Source organism: Petromyzon marinus, unplaced genomic scaffold (assembly GCF_048934315.1).
Source record: "Petromyzon marinus isolate PM22_M1 ecotype Great Lakes invasive population unplaced genomic scaffold, UKy_Petmar_22M1.pri1.0 PM_G_Scaffold_20, whole genome shotgun sequence".
Classification (NCBI taxonomy): domain Eukaryota; kingdom Metazoa; phylum Chordata; class Hyperoartia; order Petromyzontiformes; family Petromyzontidae; genus Petromyzon; species Petromyzon marinus.
The window spans coordinates 3,178,494-3,194,599 of record NW_027422762.1 but is presented as its reverse complement, the minus strand read 5'-3'; the positions used below and the strand labels follow the sequence as shown (position 1 = coordinate 3,194,599).

The following is a 16,106-nucleotide window of genomic DNA, read 5'->3' as shown; positions in this document are numbered from 1 at the left end:
ATTCATGGCATCTTGTAACACACCAGAGAACACACACGGGAGAGAAACCCTTCAAGTGCAGTGTTTGTGGGAAGAAGTTTGCACATTTATCTGATCTTGTAAAACACCAGAGAACACACATGGGAGAGAAACCCTTCAAGTGTACTCTGTGCGGGAAGCCGTTTGCAGATTCATCAACTCTTCGAAGACACCAGAGAACACAAAAGCATCGGAAGATCCACAAGGAGCAGAGTCGGAGTCTGAAATCAGCTTGTGAAAGTCAAAGTGCCGCAATGAGCCCATCCCTCATGAAACAAGAACCGGACGAAAATCCCAGCTTGGACACTTTTAAAGGTATCGAGGTGAAATATGAAGAGGTGATGGTGAAATGTGAAGAAGTGATGAGCGAAGAAATGAAGGTGAACTGTGAAGATGAAGATTCAACTCCAAAATGGGACCTTCACATCGTAAAGCAGGAGGAGAATTCTGACTGTGAGGCAGAGTGAGGCAACTTCCAGCAGTTTGTGGAAATGACACAATAGTATGTTTTACATACACTAGGAAGCAGACTGTGCAACTTTTTTTTAAATGCTTCTTGTTAATACGATGTAACGTGATGCAGTATATTTCACTGCAGTAATCCAATTTTGTTAATATGCCTGTCAATTTAGAATGTATACTTGTCTGGTTTTGTGCATACTTGTAACATTTGATCGATAATGGTCAAACATTGAATAAGTGATGTTAGGACAAAGCGTGTCTGTTTGGAAGTAACCTGTACAGAGAACTCGGGTGAGACCCATTGTTCTTGTGATACAGGTCAAATGGTGTTTTTGTGTTCCACGAAGCGTCTGCCTCTGGAGCAACTCATTGTCTTTGAAATAAGTAGCACACTCGGATCATTCATCAGTTGCAAGGCATACCACTTGAAAGTTACACGTATAGGAGGAGGTACATTCTCTACAACACGAATTGTAGTTTTGTCTTACGTGTTGACGTAGATTTTGTCTAACTGGGACTAGAAGTGCTCTTTGCTGATTGACGTCTGGATGTCCGTTACCTATCGGTTGAAGCAAACCCCACCGCTGTTGTTAAGACGCTGTGCACCATTTAATGGTCCAACACATTGACGCCCTTCAGGCCAGGAAAGTCACAACATTTGCACACGAAGGACGCATTCACGCAAGTACCCCATGCTCCGTTTTGAAGTTTTAAAATGAAACATCTTTGAATTGTGTTGTGTTGTCAATTAGATGATTTTATTTCCTCATTAAAAGCTTGTATCAATTTACATCTGGAAGACTTCATTGAAAAGGACATTTCGTGTGAATTTTCTCTCAACGTTAAGTAGACGGCCTTGCCGGGGGTTCGGTTCAATGCGGACTTTCACCTGTTTGGGATTGCGGGATCGAGATAAGGCGACACGGAGCTGGCCGTGCGAGAAGACCGTCGTCTGCAGATCGATTCCAACGTGATCAAACGTCTGTCCCTGTGCCTCCGTCGTCCATGCAGGGGGTGCGTAGGTTTGCAGCGCCCCCTGCATGAAAACAACGGAAAGTGCAGTGCTCATCACAGATAAAGTTGTGCGCTTATATTTAAAATGTTATTTTATAAAGTGATGTTGAAATCGAAAAGTGTTTAGCCAGTTGATGATTTCAATCAGATTGATTCATTTATTATGCACCACATATCTGAGCTTTTGTGGTCCTGTTGAGCTAAAGTTGGAAAAAGTCCGTGACTATAACTTCGCTCAATATTGTAAACGTGTTTCTATTATTTAGTTATTGTTTAATACAAACTACTTCAGATAGTGGGTTTCAAGATGTACTTGAATGGCACGTTCGTTGTTCCTGTGTTTAATGGCTTGGACGTCATGGCAAATGGCTTCCATCGATGTGGAAGTCAATGGTGGATGATGATTTGACATTTCGGTGTTGATTTGGAGTAGATTGTTTAACTTTGCATACCGGGTTGTGAAATGCTTTGCCGAGTACCTGAACTGTTTGACCAAGTGAATTCATGAAGAGTTCGATACGAGTTTTAGCGTTAATATTCTTGCGGAACAACAATGATCTGATATTTTAAAGATTCCTGATCGTACGTTTATTGCGACAATGTTCACGGGGAACACGTGTGGAGGAGAGTTCCGGGTGAAGTCTCCCCTTACCTGGCAACCATGGTGGCTGTCCGCTGATCACTCTCACTCCGTCACAGCTACGAGCTGTAGGGACGGGACTCTCCACCCTGACGCTGTTTTAATTCACAACACCAAGAGCGGAGAGCTTCATTCCTGCAGTTCCCTCCTGATGTGCCGCAGCATTTACCGCGTAACGAAGCAACGTTTTCATGAGCAGTGCGTTCCACTACACACCCACACGAGCGAACAGTGTGCGTACATACAGACACGAACAAACACGCGGGTGCACATACACACACGAGCGCTTACTTGCAAACACGGACGAGTGGAGATGCACGCACTAGTGTGGTCACCACCTGGCTAGCTACACTAGTTACGTGGTAACTAGTGTATCTAGCCTGGTGGTCACCACCTGGCTAGCTACACTAGTCACGTGATAGCTAGTATACTAAACTATACACTACACTATACACTACACTATACACTACACTACTATACACTACACTATACACTCCACTATACACTACACTATACACTACACTATACACTACTATACACTTATACTATACACTACACTATACACGACACTACTATACACTACACTATACACTACACTATACACTACACTATACACGACACTACTATACACGACACTACTATACACTCCACTATACACTACACTATACACTACACTATACACTCCACTATACACTACACTACTATACACTACACCAGGGGTGTCCAAAGTTTTTTTTAGTGAGGGACAAATACAGAAAAATAAACAAAAGGCCGGGCCAGACACTAGAGGTGACATATTGACACATTAATACTGTGTGTATTTCTAACTTACCTATAATGTGAAGAACATTGCACTCAGTGGGAGCAGTGATGCTGTCCTTTGGATTGAAGGATGGCTGACATGTCAGGAGAAAGTTTGGTGGTTGAGACACGAAGGACTTCACAGAGATGGCTATCAGTCATTCTGGTTCTCAGTCTGCTTTTGTTCTGATTTAACAGAGAAAATGTTTGTTCACATATGTATGTTGAGCCGAACAGGCTCATCATTCTTTTTGCGTGGCGTCTCATCAGAGGAAACTTGGCATTATCCAAACTCTGATAGAAGTCAGGGAGGGAGAGAAGCTGATGTTGACTCTTCAGAGAATCATCACATTGCATTTCAATCAGTTCTAACTGCAGACTCTCTTCCACTTCTTCTGCATCCACCAGGAAGGGGGTCGAGAACAGCTTGATTTGTTTTTCAATGACAGAAAAATCTTGGAAACGCTGGTTGAATTCTGTCACGAGAGATACAATCACAGACACATATTTCTCCTTTTTAGCAGAAAGGTCGGCCTTTGGAAAAGCAGACTTGATTTCAGACAGCGCAGGGAAGTGTGCAGCATTAAAGCTTCGTAGTTGTGTCTCAAACAGGCGGAACTTTACACAGAAGGCTTTCATGTGCGCATACAGGTGTGGCATCAGCTGTTCTTTGCCTTGGAGGTTCTTGTTCAGTGTATTCAGATGATGAGTAAGATCAACTAAAAATGCCAGGTCTGCCAGCCACAGAGGGTCACTCAGTTCATGAAGAGGTCGGCCCTTCTCTTTCAAAAACTGGTTGATTTCTGATCTCAGCGAATAAAACCGCTGCAGCACAGAGCCGCGGCTGAGCTAGCGCACATCAGAGTGGTAGAGTACATCCCCGTATTCAGCATCCACATCAGATAGGAAAGCTTGAAATTCTCTGTGGTACAGTCCTCTAGCTCGAATTATGTTGACAGTTTTTACAACTGTTCATCACATCACCCAGCTGGACAGTCTTGGCACACAGTGCTTCTTGGTGGATTATACAGTGCATCCTAAAAGCCTCACCTCCGCTCTCTTTTACCTTGGCGCACACCATCGATGCCATTCCTTTGTGCTCGCCCGTCATGGCCGGAGCTCCATCCGTTGTTACTCCACAGAGCTTGTCCCATTTAAGCCCCATCTTTTCAACTGCCTCTGACACAGCTTCAAAAATATCTCTACCCGTCGTTGTGCCTTTTAGGCTCATCATATCAAGCAGTTCCTCCGTACAGCAAAAATTATCATCTACTCCCCGCAAAAAAATTAACAGCTGCGCGGTGTCTGTGGCATCTGTGCTCTCATCGCATGCTATCGAGTAAAAATCAAAAGCACAAGCTTTGTCTCTCAGCTGAAGTTTCAAGTTAGCTGACAAGTCCTCGATTCTCTGCACCACTGTATTTCTGCATAAGCTCACGCTGTTGAAATCCTGCACTTTTTCCGGGCACATTATTTCTGTGACTTTGAGGCACTGCTTTATGAAATCACCGGGGGGGGGGGGGGGGGGGAGGGGCTTGATCATATATTCGATTAATACAAATAGGGTGTACATTTAGATGCATGTCTGAATTAGAGATTAAATATAATTACATCTGGCGATTATGTTTAATGCAATGGGCAGTTGGAATAAACATGTTGGTGCTGGTGGATGAATGAGTGATGGACACATGCATGAGTGGGCAAACAAGCGAGTGAGTGGGCTTGAAGGCAACTGGCAGGGAAGTGATTGGATTGGTACAGTGAGTGGTCAAATATGTAATAATTGAGAGGATCAGTGATTCAAATTGTTGCTAAATCCGAGCGTTGTTCCAACCTCCCCAGACCATCCAACTTCAAACAGAATCTACTCCTTCGTAACAACATGGACGGACAAATCAAGTGGGCTGAGATCTTGGATGACTATGAGGGTAAGTTCCCTGATACCTGCATCACGTGGCTTATATGCAGAGGAGGGTCCTTGATCAATTACTTTTAGTAGACATGGCTTGGTGGTGATGGGAAGACGTAATGATCAAGTGTGGCAGAGACGATGGGTTTAGATCTGAGTTTCAGCCATCCTTGTTTAAACAGATGTCTCAAGCTTATGCATTTGTAGAGGTGTTAACTAAGCGCTGTTGCGTAACCTGCGTTGCCACCAGGGCGGTGCAGCATTACCCCTGGGTACAACGGTTGGGGTCAGTCGAGGTGAAACGGATCGTGGCCAGGGTTTGGTGCGAACCAATCAGACGGTTCCACGTGGGAATGTATGATTGGTTCTACCTGGCCACGAAGGGGTATAAGACGGGTGACCCAACGGACCTCGGGGAGTTCTCTCCCTGCACGAAGACAGAAGACTGGGCTGAAGCCTAGCTAGGACCCTGGACCAGCCTTCCAGCCCTTCTAAGGGCTAAGGCTCGGCATACCCAGTGGTCAGGACCCACCGGGCCAGCGGTGGGTCAGATAGCCTCCCCTAGGTCCTAGCCGGAGGACTAGGATAGCGGTAGACGTGTGAGTCCCGCCAAGTCCGGAGGTTGTACCTCCTTAGGTATCAAGGAGGTTAGCGGTAGACGTGTGAGTCCCGCCAGGTCCGGAGGCTGTACCTCCCTAGGGTATCGGGTGAGGGGACCGAATATCCCTCTGTGTGTGTTAAGCGTTGTATAAGGAAATAATACAATAAACAGAGTGTGCCTCCTAAAGAAGTCTGCTCGTCCTTACAACACTACAACTGGAGTCAGAAGTGGTTGGAAATGGAAACCAGAAGTTCAGCCCACGCGCGGAGCCAGAACGAAGATAACGCTGTCTCACCTGCAGGCACCACCAGCTCCGCTGAAAACGCTGCCGCGTTGACGGCCGCCCAGCCACCGGTTGAGCAGCCGGTTGCTCCCCCTGCCATGGGGGACGGACTCAGAGCAGCACACGGCCGTCTCGCTCAACTCCTACACGCCGCGGCCTCCATTCTCGAAGAGATCAACTTTGAGGTTGCGGGTAGGCCGAGTCAACCGCCGGCAGACGTTCCCGCCATCGGCCGGGGCAGACATTTTGATTTTCCTGCCGGGGAACCACGTGATTCCGCCGGAAGCGGAAGCCAGGGGCATCCTGGGAACGCGGGGGGCCAATCACAACCCGCAACGTCATCAGCACGCGACGCTGCGAATTCAATTTCCTCAGCGGACGCCGCGTCATCACTGTACCGACACGGTACAGTAGACTCTATCGGCCGGGAAATCGCCGATCTCCGGCTCGAGACGGTACAAGCTGAGGGGGAGACGACGTCCGCCCTCCAACAACGCCTGCCCATCTTCCGAGAATTCACATCTGAAGGGGGCGACTGGGCGGCGTTCCAGCGTCGCCTCCTGAGCCACCAAGAGATGGTGGGCTGGTCGGACGCACAGGCGCTCCGAGCACTACCGGCCACTTTGGATGACGACGCTCTCGCCTCGCTCCTCACCATCCCCAGGCAACAAAGGGCGACTCTTCAATCGGCCCTCCGACGGATGTCCGACGTGTACGGGCCTCCATCCGACGTCCGCAGCCGATTTTACGACAGGCAACGCCGCCCTAAAGAGTCTCCGTTGGCATTCCGGACCGCTCTACTGGCGATGGCAAGAGCGGGTTACCCTCGCATGGACGACGAGGCCATCGATGCCATCGTTCTCCAGAAGATGCTGGAGCTGGCGCGCGAGCTGCGCATCGTCATCCAAGCGGTGGACGACGACAGTATGTGCTCGCTACGAGCCGCTCGGTGCATCCACGCACATCTGCTGCTCCACACGGAATCGACCATCGCCGCCTCGGCTTCGACGTCGGAGCCTGCCAGCAGGGACGCCGAGTTCTCCCCCGACCGGGCCTTCATGGCGACCAGGTCAACGGGCCGGCGATCGTCCGACCACGCTGGTCGCCGCAACGACCAGCAGCGGGGACGGCCTGCTCCACGCGGCGACGTGACGTGCTTCAACTGTGGCCGACGAGGCCACATCTCCTCTGACTGCCGTGCGCCTCGACGACGCCCCTCCGCATCCCGGGGCCAGGACTACAGGACGTCCACGGCATCGCGGCAAAACCAGGCAAGTCGCGACGCCTCTCACGCTCGGCCCTCATTCACACCATACACACTGCAGCGCACCATAAGAAGGGCTCGCGATTCGGCGTGTGATGGGGGGTATTCTGGCGTTTGTTCGCGGCCACTCGGACCTGGGCAGTGGTCTGAGTTGGCCCATAGGGTAGTCGCGGCGACGGCAGGTTCGTCCGTGGTTGTTGGATCAATCGAGGGTGTGGAATTTCGCGTGTTGGTCGATACTGGTGCGTCGGCTACGATCATTTCGGATCTGATTTACAATATACTGCCCGTACGATGCCGCCCCTTGGAACGGGTTTCTATCCTGTGTTTCGCCGCTAATGGCAGTTCACTTGGCATTATTGGGCAAATTCGGGCGCAAATTTCCATTGGAGACATTAAATTGGCAGGGCCTATTTTGGTCTCTTCTTCCCTCGCCGTGCCGTGTTTGTTAGGCACTGATTTTCTCACGAAAATGCCTATTAAGATCCTTGTAGATCAAGGCTGCATCGAACTCCCGTCGGGTCGACGGATGGCGTTCTTGCCCACACCCTCACATCTGCGCATGGCTAGTGCCTCGGTGCAGGCGTTTGTTGCGAGCACAGTCCGCATTCCGCCAGTGACACAAATGCTCGTGCCCTTGCAACTTAAAAAACCGCTAGCCCCGGAGGCCTCGGCACATGGCATTTTGCTGGGGCCTTCAAACGCAGCTGCTAAGGGGTTAGATTTGGTGGCTGCACAGACCCTCGTAGCAGCCGACAGGGAGCCGTTCTTGCAGGTTTTGAATGTCGGATTGTCCACAACCGTCATTCCGCAAGGAACTGTGCTCGCTCACGCGACCCCGGTGCCGTTGGGGACCGGAGTCGCGGGACACATGCATGCCACGCCGCAGGTCCTACCTCCTTCCGAATCGGATGAGAGATGGTTGGACGCGCTCTGCACAGACACGGGTGATCTGTCTCATTCGCAGCGATTTAAATTGCGCGCTCTTCTGCGAGAATTTTCCGATGTCTTTAGTAAATCTAAATTTGATATTGGCTGCACCAAGCTGCTGCGTCACCACATTGATACTGGTGACGCTGCCCCGATTCGATAAAACCCGTTTCGGCTTAGCCCGGCGGAGAAACAGCATGTTAAATCGGCTGTGGATGACATGCTGAAGGCCGATATAATTTCTCCCTCCACTAGTCCCTGGGGTGCTCCAATAGTGCTGGTCAAAAAGCACGATGGCAGTCTCCGTTTTTGCGTTGATTTTCGGCGCCTAAACAAAATCTCGGTAGCGGACGCCTACCCTCTCCCTCGTATGGACGAGTCATTGGATGCCCTGGCAGGGGCGCACTATTTCTCCACCTTGGACCTTCTGTCGGGGTTTTGGCAGCTCCCCCTCGACGAATCGTCAAAACCTAAGACTGCTTTTCGGACACCACAGGGCCTTTTCGAGTTTAATATATTGTCCATGGGTCTCCACTCGGCCCCAGCGACGTTCCAGAGGCTCATGGAGCTGGTCCTCGCTGGGCTCCAGTGGGACTCATGTCTCATTTATCTTGACGACGTCATCGTCTTTAGCCGCACGTTCGGCGAACACATCGAACGGTTGCGTGCTGTCTTCTTGAAAATGCGGGCCGCTAACTTGAAATTCAAGCCGCAGAAGTGTCACCTTCTGCGTGAGTCTGTGCGCTATCTGGGCCACATAGTTAGCCGCTCGGGCATCTCTACCGACCCTGAAAAAACCAAATGTGTTCAACATTGGCCGACCCCTACATCTGCGGGCGATGTTCGTAGTTTTATTGGTTTTGCGTCGTACTACCGCCGGTTTGTTGCTGGCTTCGCGACGATTGCCAAGCCGCTCCACGCCCTTACGTCAAAAGGGGTGGCGTTTCATTGGGGGGACGCAGAACAGGCTGCGTTCGACTCCTTGCGGAACGCGCTCGTGACGGCACCGTCCCTTGCGTACCCCGATTTTTCCGTGCCATTCGTGTTGGACACCGACGCTAGCAATACGGGGATTGGGGGTGTTCTGTCCCAAAAAGTTGATGGCATTGAAAGGGTTGTTGCCTATGGTAGCAGAGTCTTGTCTCTTGCTGAACAAAGATACTGTGTGACCAGACGTGAGCTGCTGGCCATTGTTTTTTTTATTCAGCAATACAGGCCGTACCTGTATGGTCAGCATTTTACCGTGCGATCTGATCATTCGGCTTTACAGTACGCTCTGCGGGTTGACCAACCGTCCGGGCAGCTTTCTCGGTGGCTCGAAGTCCTTCAGGACTACGATTTCAATGTCACTTACCGTAGGGGTGCACAACACACGAATGCCGATGCGTTGTCTCGCCTTCCGCCGGCTCAAAAATGTGCGTGTTTTTTGGGCTCGGGCCGTTGTAAGCCGCCACTGCCTGCGCAGGTCGCGCCTCTCACAACGGTGTCAGCCGCACTTCCCGCCGCCTCAGCGCCGATGTTGGATCATGCAGATCCAATGGCCAGTGACGATTTGCTGGGGCTAACTTTGGCCGAATGGGGTTGGCACCAGGGCGAGGACATGTCGTTATTGAGGTTGCGTCGCCACGCGAATAATGCGGTTCCAAGACAGGGCAAATTTAATTCATTTGTCATGAAGCGCGGCTTGTTGATGCATTGGGATGCTGACTCGTGTCAACATAAAATCGTCGTGCCATCCGCCTTGCGATGCAAGGCCGTATGGGCGGCGCATGAGCGTTTATTGCACCTGGGTGTTCATAAGACCATTGGGTTGTTGCGGTTGCAATTTTTCTGGCCGGGCATGCTGCGCGACGTCACTGACATTTTGCTGGGATGCACCCATTGTGCGCAACGTAAACCGCCGGCTAAACCGGCATGCCCACCCCTGCAACCCATTTCGGTCTCTCGTATAAATGAGTTGGTGGCTCTCGATATTTTGGGCCCTTTTCCTACTACGCCACGGGGTAATAAGTACCTTCTGGTTGGGGTAGAGTATTTTACACGGTGGCCTATGGCCTGGGCCCTCCCCAACCAGTCGGCGGCGGCCGTTGTGGACGCCTTTGTTCAAGGCTACGTCCTGGACAAGGGCGCACCAGAACGGTTGCTGACCGATCAGGGAAGAAATTTTTCAGGAGCCTTGCTGACTGATGTGTGCCGCCTGTTGGGCACTAAGAAAGTGCGCACTTCGCCCTACCATCCCCAGACCGACGGCATGGTGGAGCGCCTTCATAGAACTCTCACCGCTATGTTATGCCATCAGGTCGATGAATCCCACCTCGATTGGGACTTGCAGGTTCCGGGGGTCCTCGCCGCATACCGTATGGCACCTCACGCGGCGACGGGATTTTCCCCGTTCTTTCTAATGCACGGCAGGGATGCCTTTCCTCCCGCCGACGTTCGGCTGGAAATCGAACAGCCACCGCAAAATTCAAAGCTCGTTGACCACTTGCGATTCAACCTCCGTAAGTTGGCCGAGGCACGGGAGGCCGCCATTGAAAATTCGGCTTCCCGCCAACGGGCGAATTTGCGACTGCGGGACCATCGGTCGTACACGCATCGGTCGGCACCGGGAGACAGGGCATGGCTCCACTGCCCCCAGGTGCCGGTGTCCACGTCGGCCAAACTCCTCAGACCATGGCGAGGCCCGGTTGAGGTAGTGGAAGTCCTGCGTCCCCAATGTGTTAAAATTAGCTGGGGACGGCGTCGCTGGTGCGTTCACCCCTCTCGGTTAAAACCCTTCGTCACGCCACGCGTCCCTCCACAACACACACGACATGGGGGCCGAGTGTGCGACGCGTCCGACGAGCCGGATGTTGCCCCGTTGGTGCCTAACCCACAGCGCAGGCGTGTCATTCCTCCTGCAGATGACGCGGGAGTGACGGCTCCATGCAGGCCACGTTCGGCCTCAATGGACCGTGGAGCAGTAGGTGTCCCCGTGGAGATGCCTAAAGGCCCACCGGATGCTCTGGCTCATCCTCCTCCTTCCCTTGTGCCGCCGACAAAGCCTGCCATCCCCTACGATGGCCCCGCGAAACGCACGCGCGCGAAATCTCGCCGGTTGTTATAATGTTTTTTTTGGCATGTCTTGTGCCTTGTACATACGTTATGTTGTTAAGGGGGGGTATTTATAGGGGTTTAATTGTTCTTGTTGTTCGTGAGGCACACTCACAATTCTTCTACTGTTGGTAATTTCGGAGTTTCCCATTGTTGCAGCCGGGACGGCTGGAGCTTCCGAAGGAGGGGGTGATGTAGAGGTGTTAACTAAGCGCTGTTGCGTAACCTGCGTTGCCACCAGGGCGGTGCAGCATTACCCCTGGGTACAACGGTTGGGGTCAGTCGAGGTGAAACGGATCGTGGCCAGGGTTTGGTGCGAACCAATCAGACGGTTCCACGTGGGAATGTATGATTGGTTCTACCTGGCCACGAAGGGGTATAAGACGGGTGACCCAACGGACCTCGGGGAGTTCTCTCCCTGCACGAAGACAGAAGACTGGGCTGAAGCCTAGCTAGGACCCTGGACCAGCCTTCCAGCCCTTCTAAGGGCTAAGGCTCGGCATACCCAGTGGTCAGGACCCACCGGGCCAGCGGTGGGTCAGATAGCCTCCCCTAGGTCCTAGCCGGAGGACTAGGATAGCGGTAGACGTGTGAGTCCCGCCAAGTCCGGAGGTTGTACCTCCTTAGGTATCAAGGAGGTTAGCGGTAGACGTGTGAGTCCCGCCAGGTCCGGAGGCTGTACCTCCCTAGGGTATCGGGTGAGGGGACTGAATATCCCTCTGTGTGTGTTAAGCGTTGTATAAGGAAATAATACAATAAACAGAGTGTGCCTCCTAAAGAAGTCTGCTCGTCCTTACAACACTACACATTTAATAGTCTCAGCATGCCCACAAAAAAATGACTTGTAAAGTTTTACTGCTACGTGATGAATATTTCTCAATAGCAGGTCCTGTTGTGTGCTAAGAGGTAATTACAGGGATCTTAAAATTAGTTCTGTGAAACTCCATGTCCTTCGTTCTCTAATTCATTACTCGTCCTTTGAATGAATTTTCTGTTCTTCGTAGGCCGGGAGTCGTCTTGCCAGTCGACCTCATGGGGGGACATTATGGATAATGTGGACCCTTTCCCAGGCCAAGGTTACAAGCATCGCTCCCCAAAGGTGTGTATGGGATCTGTGGGGTCAAACACACAACATTCTCTCCAAAACTAGCACACTGTGTCATCACACCATCACACCAAAATATCACTAAACCATCTCTCCACATCACCTTTCTCATCACACCACACCACCATCATTTAAATACTCCATCATAGAGCCTCATCATGTCTCTATACCATCACAAGACACCATCTCTCTAGAACATTCCACTACTTCACTTCTTCATAAAACAACACCATCTCCCGACACCATCACCCAATCTCTCGACCATCCCACTCATGCAAGCACTTGAAGTGGTCATTTATTAACAATGAAGACAGAATGATATAAATCAGTCACATTAATTATTTATGTTAGTTGATTGGAAGTTGCCATTCCAGTTGCCCACTATGGGCAGTGCAGTGAAATTTGTCGTCATTATGGGCTTCCAGATCGTTAAACTGGAACATTATGTGGAAACTATTGCCAGTGATGATTGTTGCCAACATATATCAAATCTTCACAGTCGATCACAGCCTTAAGTGTATGTATGGGGTTTGTGAGGATATTTGAGGATGTAACATGGATTTTGATTCTGTAGGGGTTTGGGATATTTAGACGTTAGGGCTACACGTACAATGTGATCAAAGTATTGATGGATAAGGCCTTATGTTAACATCAGGTTTGAATGAGTGAACGTGGATGTCTGCATCTGTACACAGATGTGTGAGTATGTATTTGCATGTGCATGTCTGAATATTCCTGTGGTTATCTTTGCTTGAACAGAAGATAATCGGGGAGTTGAAAGACTTCCACAGGGTGAAGCATCTCCAGGAGGAGAAGGACCTTGCAACGGAGAAACGCCTCATGGTAGAGGAGCGCCTATTTGAGGTGCAGTGGCTTGCCAGGGTGAAGTTCCGCAAAGAGGAGAAGTGCTTCCGAGACTATCTCCTCAAGAGGCGCCTCGTTAAAGGGAAGTGCTTCACGGATGCGAAGCGTCTTTGCGAAATGAAGCATCTTGAAGAGAACCGTCTGGAGGAGGATGAGGAGAAGAAGTGTCTCACCAACATGAAGAGCGTCAAGGAGGAGAAGCGCCTCTTGGAGGAGAAGCACCTTGAGGAGGAACAGTGCCACGTCAGGACTGCTACCACCACCGCCGCCACCAACACCACCGCCACCACTACTGCCTCCGCCACCACTGATTCTGCTACCTTTGCCGCGACCGCTGACACCACTGCCACCACCACGGCCACCGCTGCCGCCACCGCCACCAGTGACACCACCGCCACCACCGCCACCACTGCCACTGACACCACCGCCACCACCGCCAGTGACGCCACCACCACAGCCACTACCGCCATCACCGCCACCTCCACTACTACCGCCACTGACACAACCGCCACCATCACTGCCACCACCGCGGCAACCACCACTTCTGCTACCACCACCGCTACTGACACCACTGCCAACCCCACCACCACCACCACCACTGTCACCGATAGCACCGACACTACCAACACAACCAACACCCCTGCCGCTACCGCCACCACAGCCGCCACCGCCGCCACTGCCACCTCTGCCACCTCTGCCACCACCGCCATCACCGCCACCACCGTGGCAAACACCACCACCACGGCTACCACCGCTATCACCTTCACCACCTCCGCCACCACTGCTGTCACCGCCACCACCGAGGACCAGGAGGTTGAGGAGGATGAGAAGGAGAGAATGGAGAAAACAGAGAAGGGGGAGAAGATGTTGGTGGAGGATGAAGAGGAGTTGGAGGAGGACGAGACAAAGGAGGAGATGGAGGAGGTGCAGATGGTGGAGGTGGTGATGCAATTAAAGAAGAGGAAGCGAGGGGGCCTCGCTCGCGTGGCGAGAGCAATCACCTCACTCCTCCGCCGCGTGCTGCTATGTGGTACAACATCCACCACTCAGTAGGGGTGATAGTGGTCGTCGTGGATTGGTGCGAACCATGACGACTATCATCATACTACCCACCCACCTTGTGATACTTGCGGGCTTCTGAATAAAATACGTTCCAGTTGTATTACCACTGCAGTGGCATTTCGGCATGAAGCATGGAGGTAGGGTAGACGTGAAGTTTAACGTCATTGTGTAACGACAAAGTAAAGACTCAGAGTGAGCGTACATCCACTGTCATTACGACCCACGTGTAGTGATACACTCAGCGACACTAGGAGTAGGAGGCAATCTGTTTATTATAGCCTGCACAGGGTACAAGGGGTAACTACACTTTCAGTCAAGACAGCTAACAGACTGCCTGACTGACAACGCCGAGGAGGTGAAGGTGGCGACGAAGACTCCAGCAGCCCGACAGGATTCCACTCCAAGCAACAGCGATGAACCTTCGCTAGGGGTCCCCTTTTATCCTCCCAGCGTGGCCTCGCTCCGCTCTCGGCCACGCCCCCCTACTAGAAACTACTCGCAGGTTCCTGGGCTTACCTCACGTGCCCCCTCTATCACCTTTCCCCTACATCCCTCTGTCTGCCTATCACGTGACCTGCAGCGAGACTGGGCTGCTGCAACTGCAGATCCCCTTCTCTGTCAGCAACCCACGCCATGCTACATAGTGACCCATTCCATGTCACTACACATGAACAGGACAGCTGACATGTTATCATGTAAAGCAACCATAAACACATGAAAATACCTAGGTTTACAATTTTTGAGAAAACCACTATAGACACAATATACATAGACGTCAAATGTTGGGAACAGGAGACAATCAGTTGTTTTAATTGTCATTTGAATTCAGCACGTCAAAATCCATAACAAACATCACATTTCATCTCTGAAATAAATGACGTCTAAAAAACAAGTGGACCAGTGTGATCATCAACACCCATCATCAGCATCAATACCCATCATCACAAACACCCATCACCAGTCTTCATCACCACCACCACCCAGCCATCATTACCACCACACATCATCATCACAACCCACCAAAATCGCCACCCATTATAATACTCACCACCCATAATCACCACCACCCATTATCATTACCACCACCCATCACCATCATCACACACCATCACCCATCATCACCACCACTACCCAACCATCATAACCAAAATCCATTACTTGTGTAGTGGGTTCACGGAACACGGAGACGGTGGAGTAGAGGCAGCACTGTTTTATTCAACTTAACGGGTTACACAGGAAGGGGTAACGGCCCCTAATTCCTATACTCCCAGTTCCTCCAGCTACAGGCGCTAGAGGAGGCTATCTGATCTGGCCCTGGTCAAGCAAGGTCACGGCACCCCACCAACCAGACCGGACCTTAAAAGGGCTCTGGCTCTGAGGCTCTGGGGCCGCACCACTGGCTTACCCTGCTGGCCCTCAAAAGGACAGCGGTCAGGGAAGTCCCAGGGTCTTTCTAGCCGGCCTTCCTTCTTCACTGGTTCTTCATTCTTGGCCCCAACACACTGCCCCGAGTTCTCTGGCTCCCCGCCCTTTATACCCATACACCACTGAGGGCGGGGCTATAGCGGACGTGGTTGTAGCCACCAACATGTGGCTGTGTGTTACCTTCCCACACTGTGTTTCCTTCCCACAACACCCCTACATCTGCAAGTGCTGCCTGGGTTGATTCAATGTGCCATGGCTCGGGTATGCGGTTTTCCAGAGGTGTGTGTGGCGGTACAAGGACAAATATATAATGAGAGTTGTTTTGGGAAATGGTCCTTCTTCAGACCACATACAAATGTTGGAGAGACAAGATATTCAGGTGTTTTATTCTTAGCTCTTTCGGTAAAGTCATGTTGAAGGGAAACAATAAAAAATAAAATATATATAAAACAATAAAATTTCTCACGACGTTTCGACCATAACACAAACGGTCGTCATCAGGTGTGTCAGTTCACATTAATTTATTTATTTTCAAACGGTGTATTTATTATAATTTAAAAAACGTCAGCGCCACGCGCAGCGATTTGGCAATTTATTTAGAAGGACTAGTCCATCTATGTTCTGAAAAGAGGAGG

General features: G+C 51.0%; 1 protein-coding gene across 1 annotated transcript; it reads left to right on the top strand.

The window, feature by feature from the left end:
* The first annotated feature begins 10,399 nt into the window (after positions 1 to 10,399).
* Positions 10,400 to 15,890, top strand: LOC142912421 (uncharacterized). Its single transcript, XM_076060615.1, has 2 exons — positions 10,400 to 12,114; positions 12,880 to 15,890. The coding sequence occupies exons 1-2, from the start codon at positions 11,998 to 12,000 to the stop codon at positions 14,035 to 14,037; spliced, it is 1,275 nt and encodes a 424-aa protein (XP_075916730.1). The 5' UTR covers positions 10,400 to 11,997; the 3' UTR covers positions 14,038 to 15,890.
* The last annotated feature ends 216 nt before the right edge of the window (positions 15,891 to 16,106 follow it).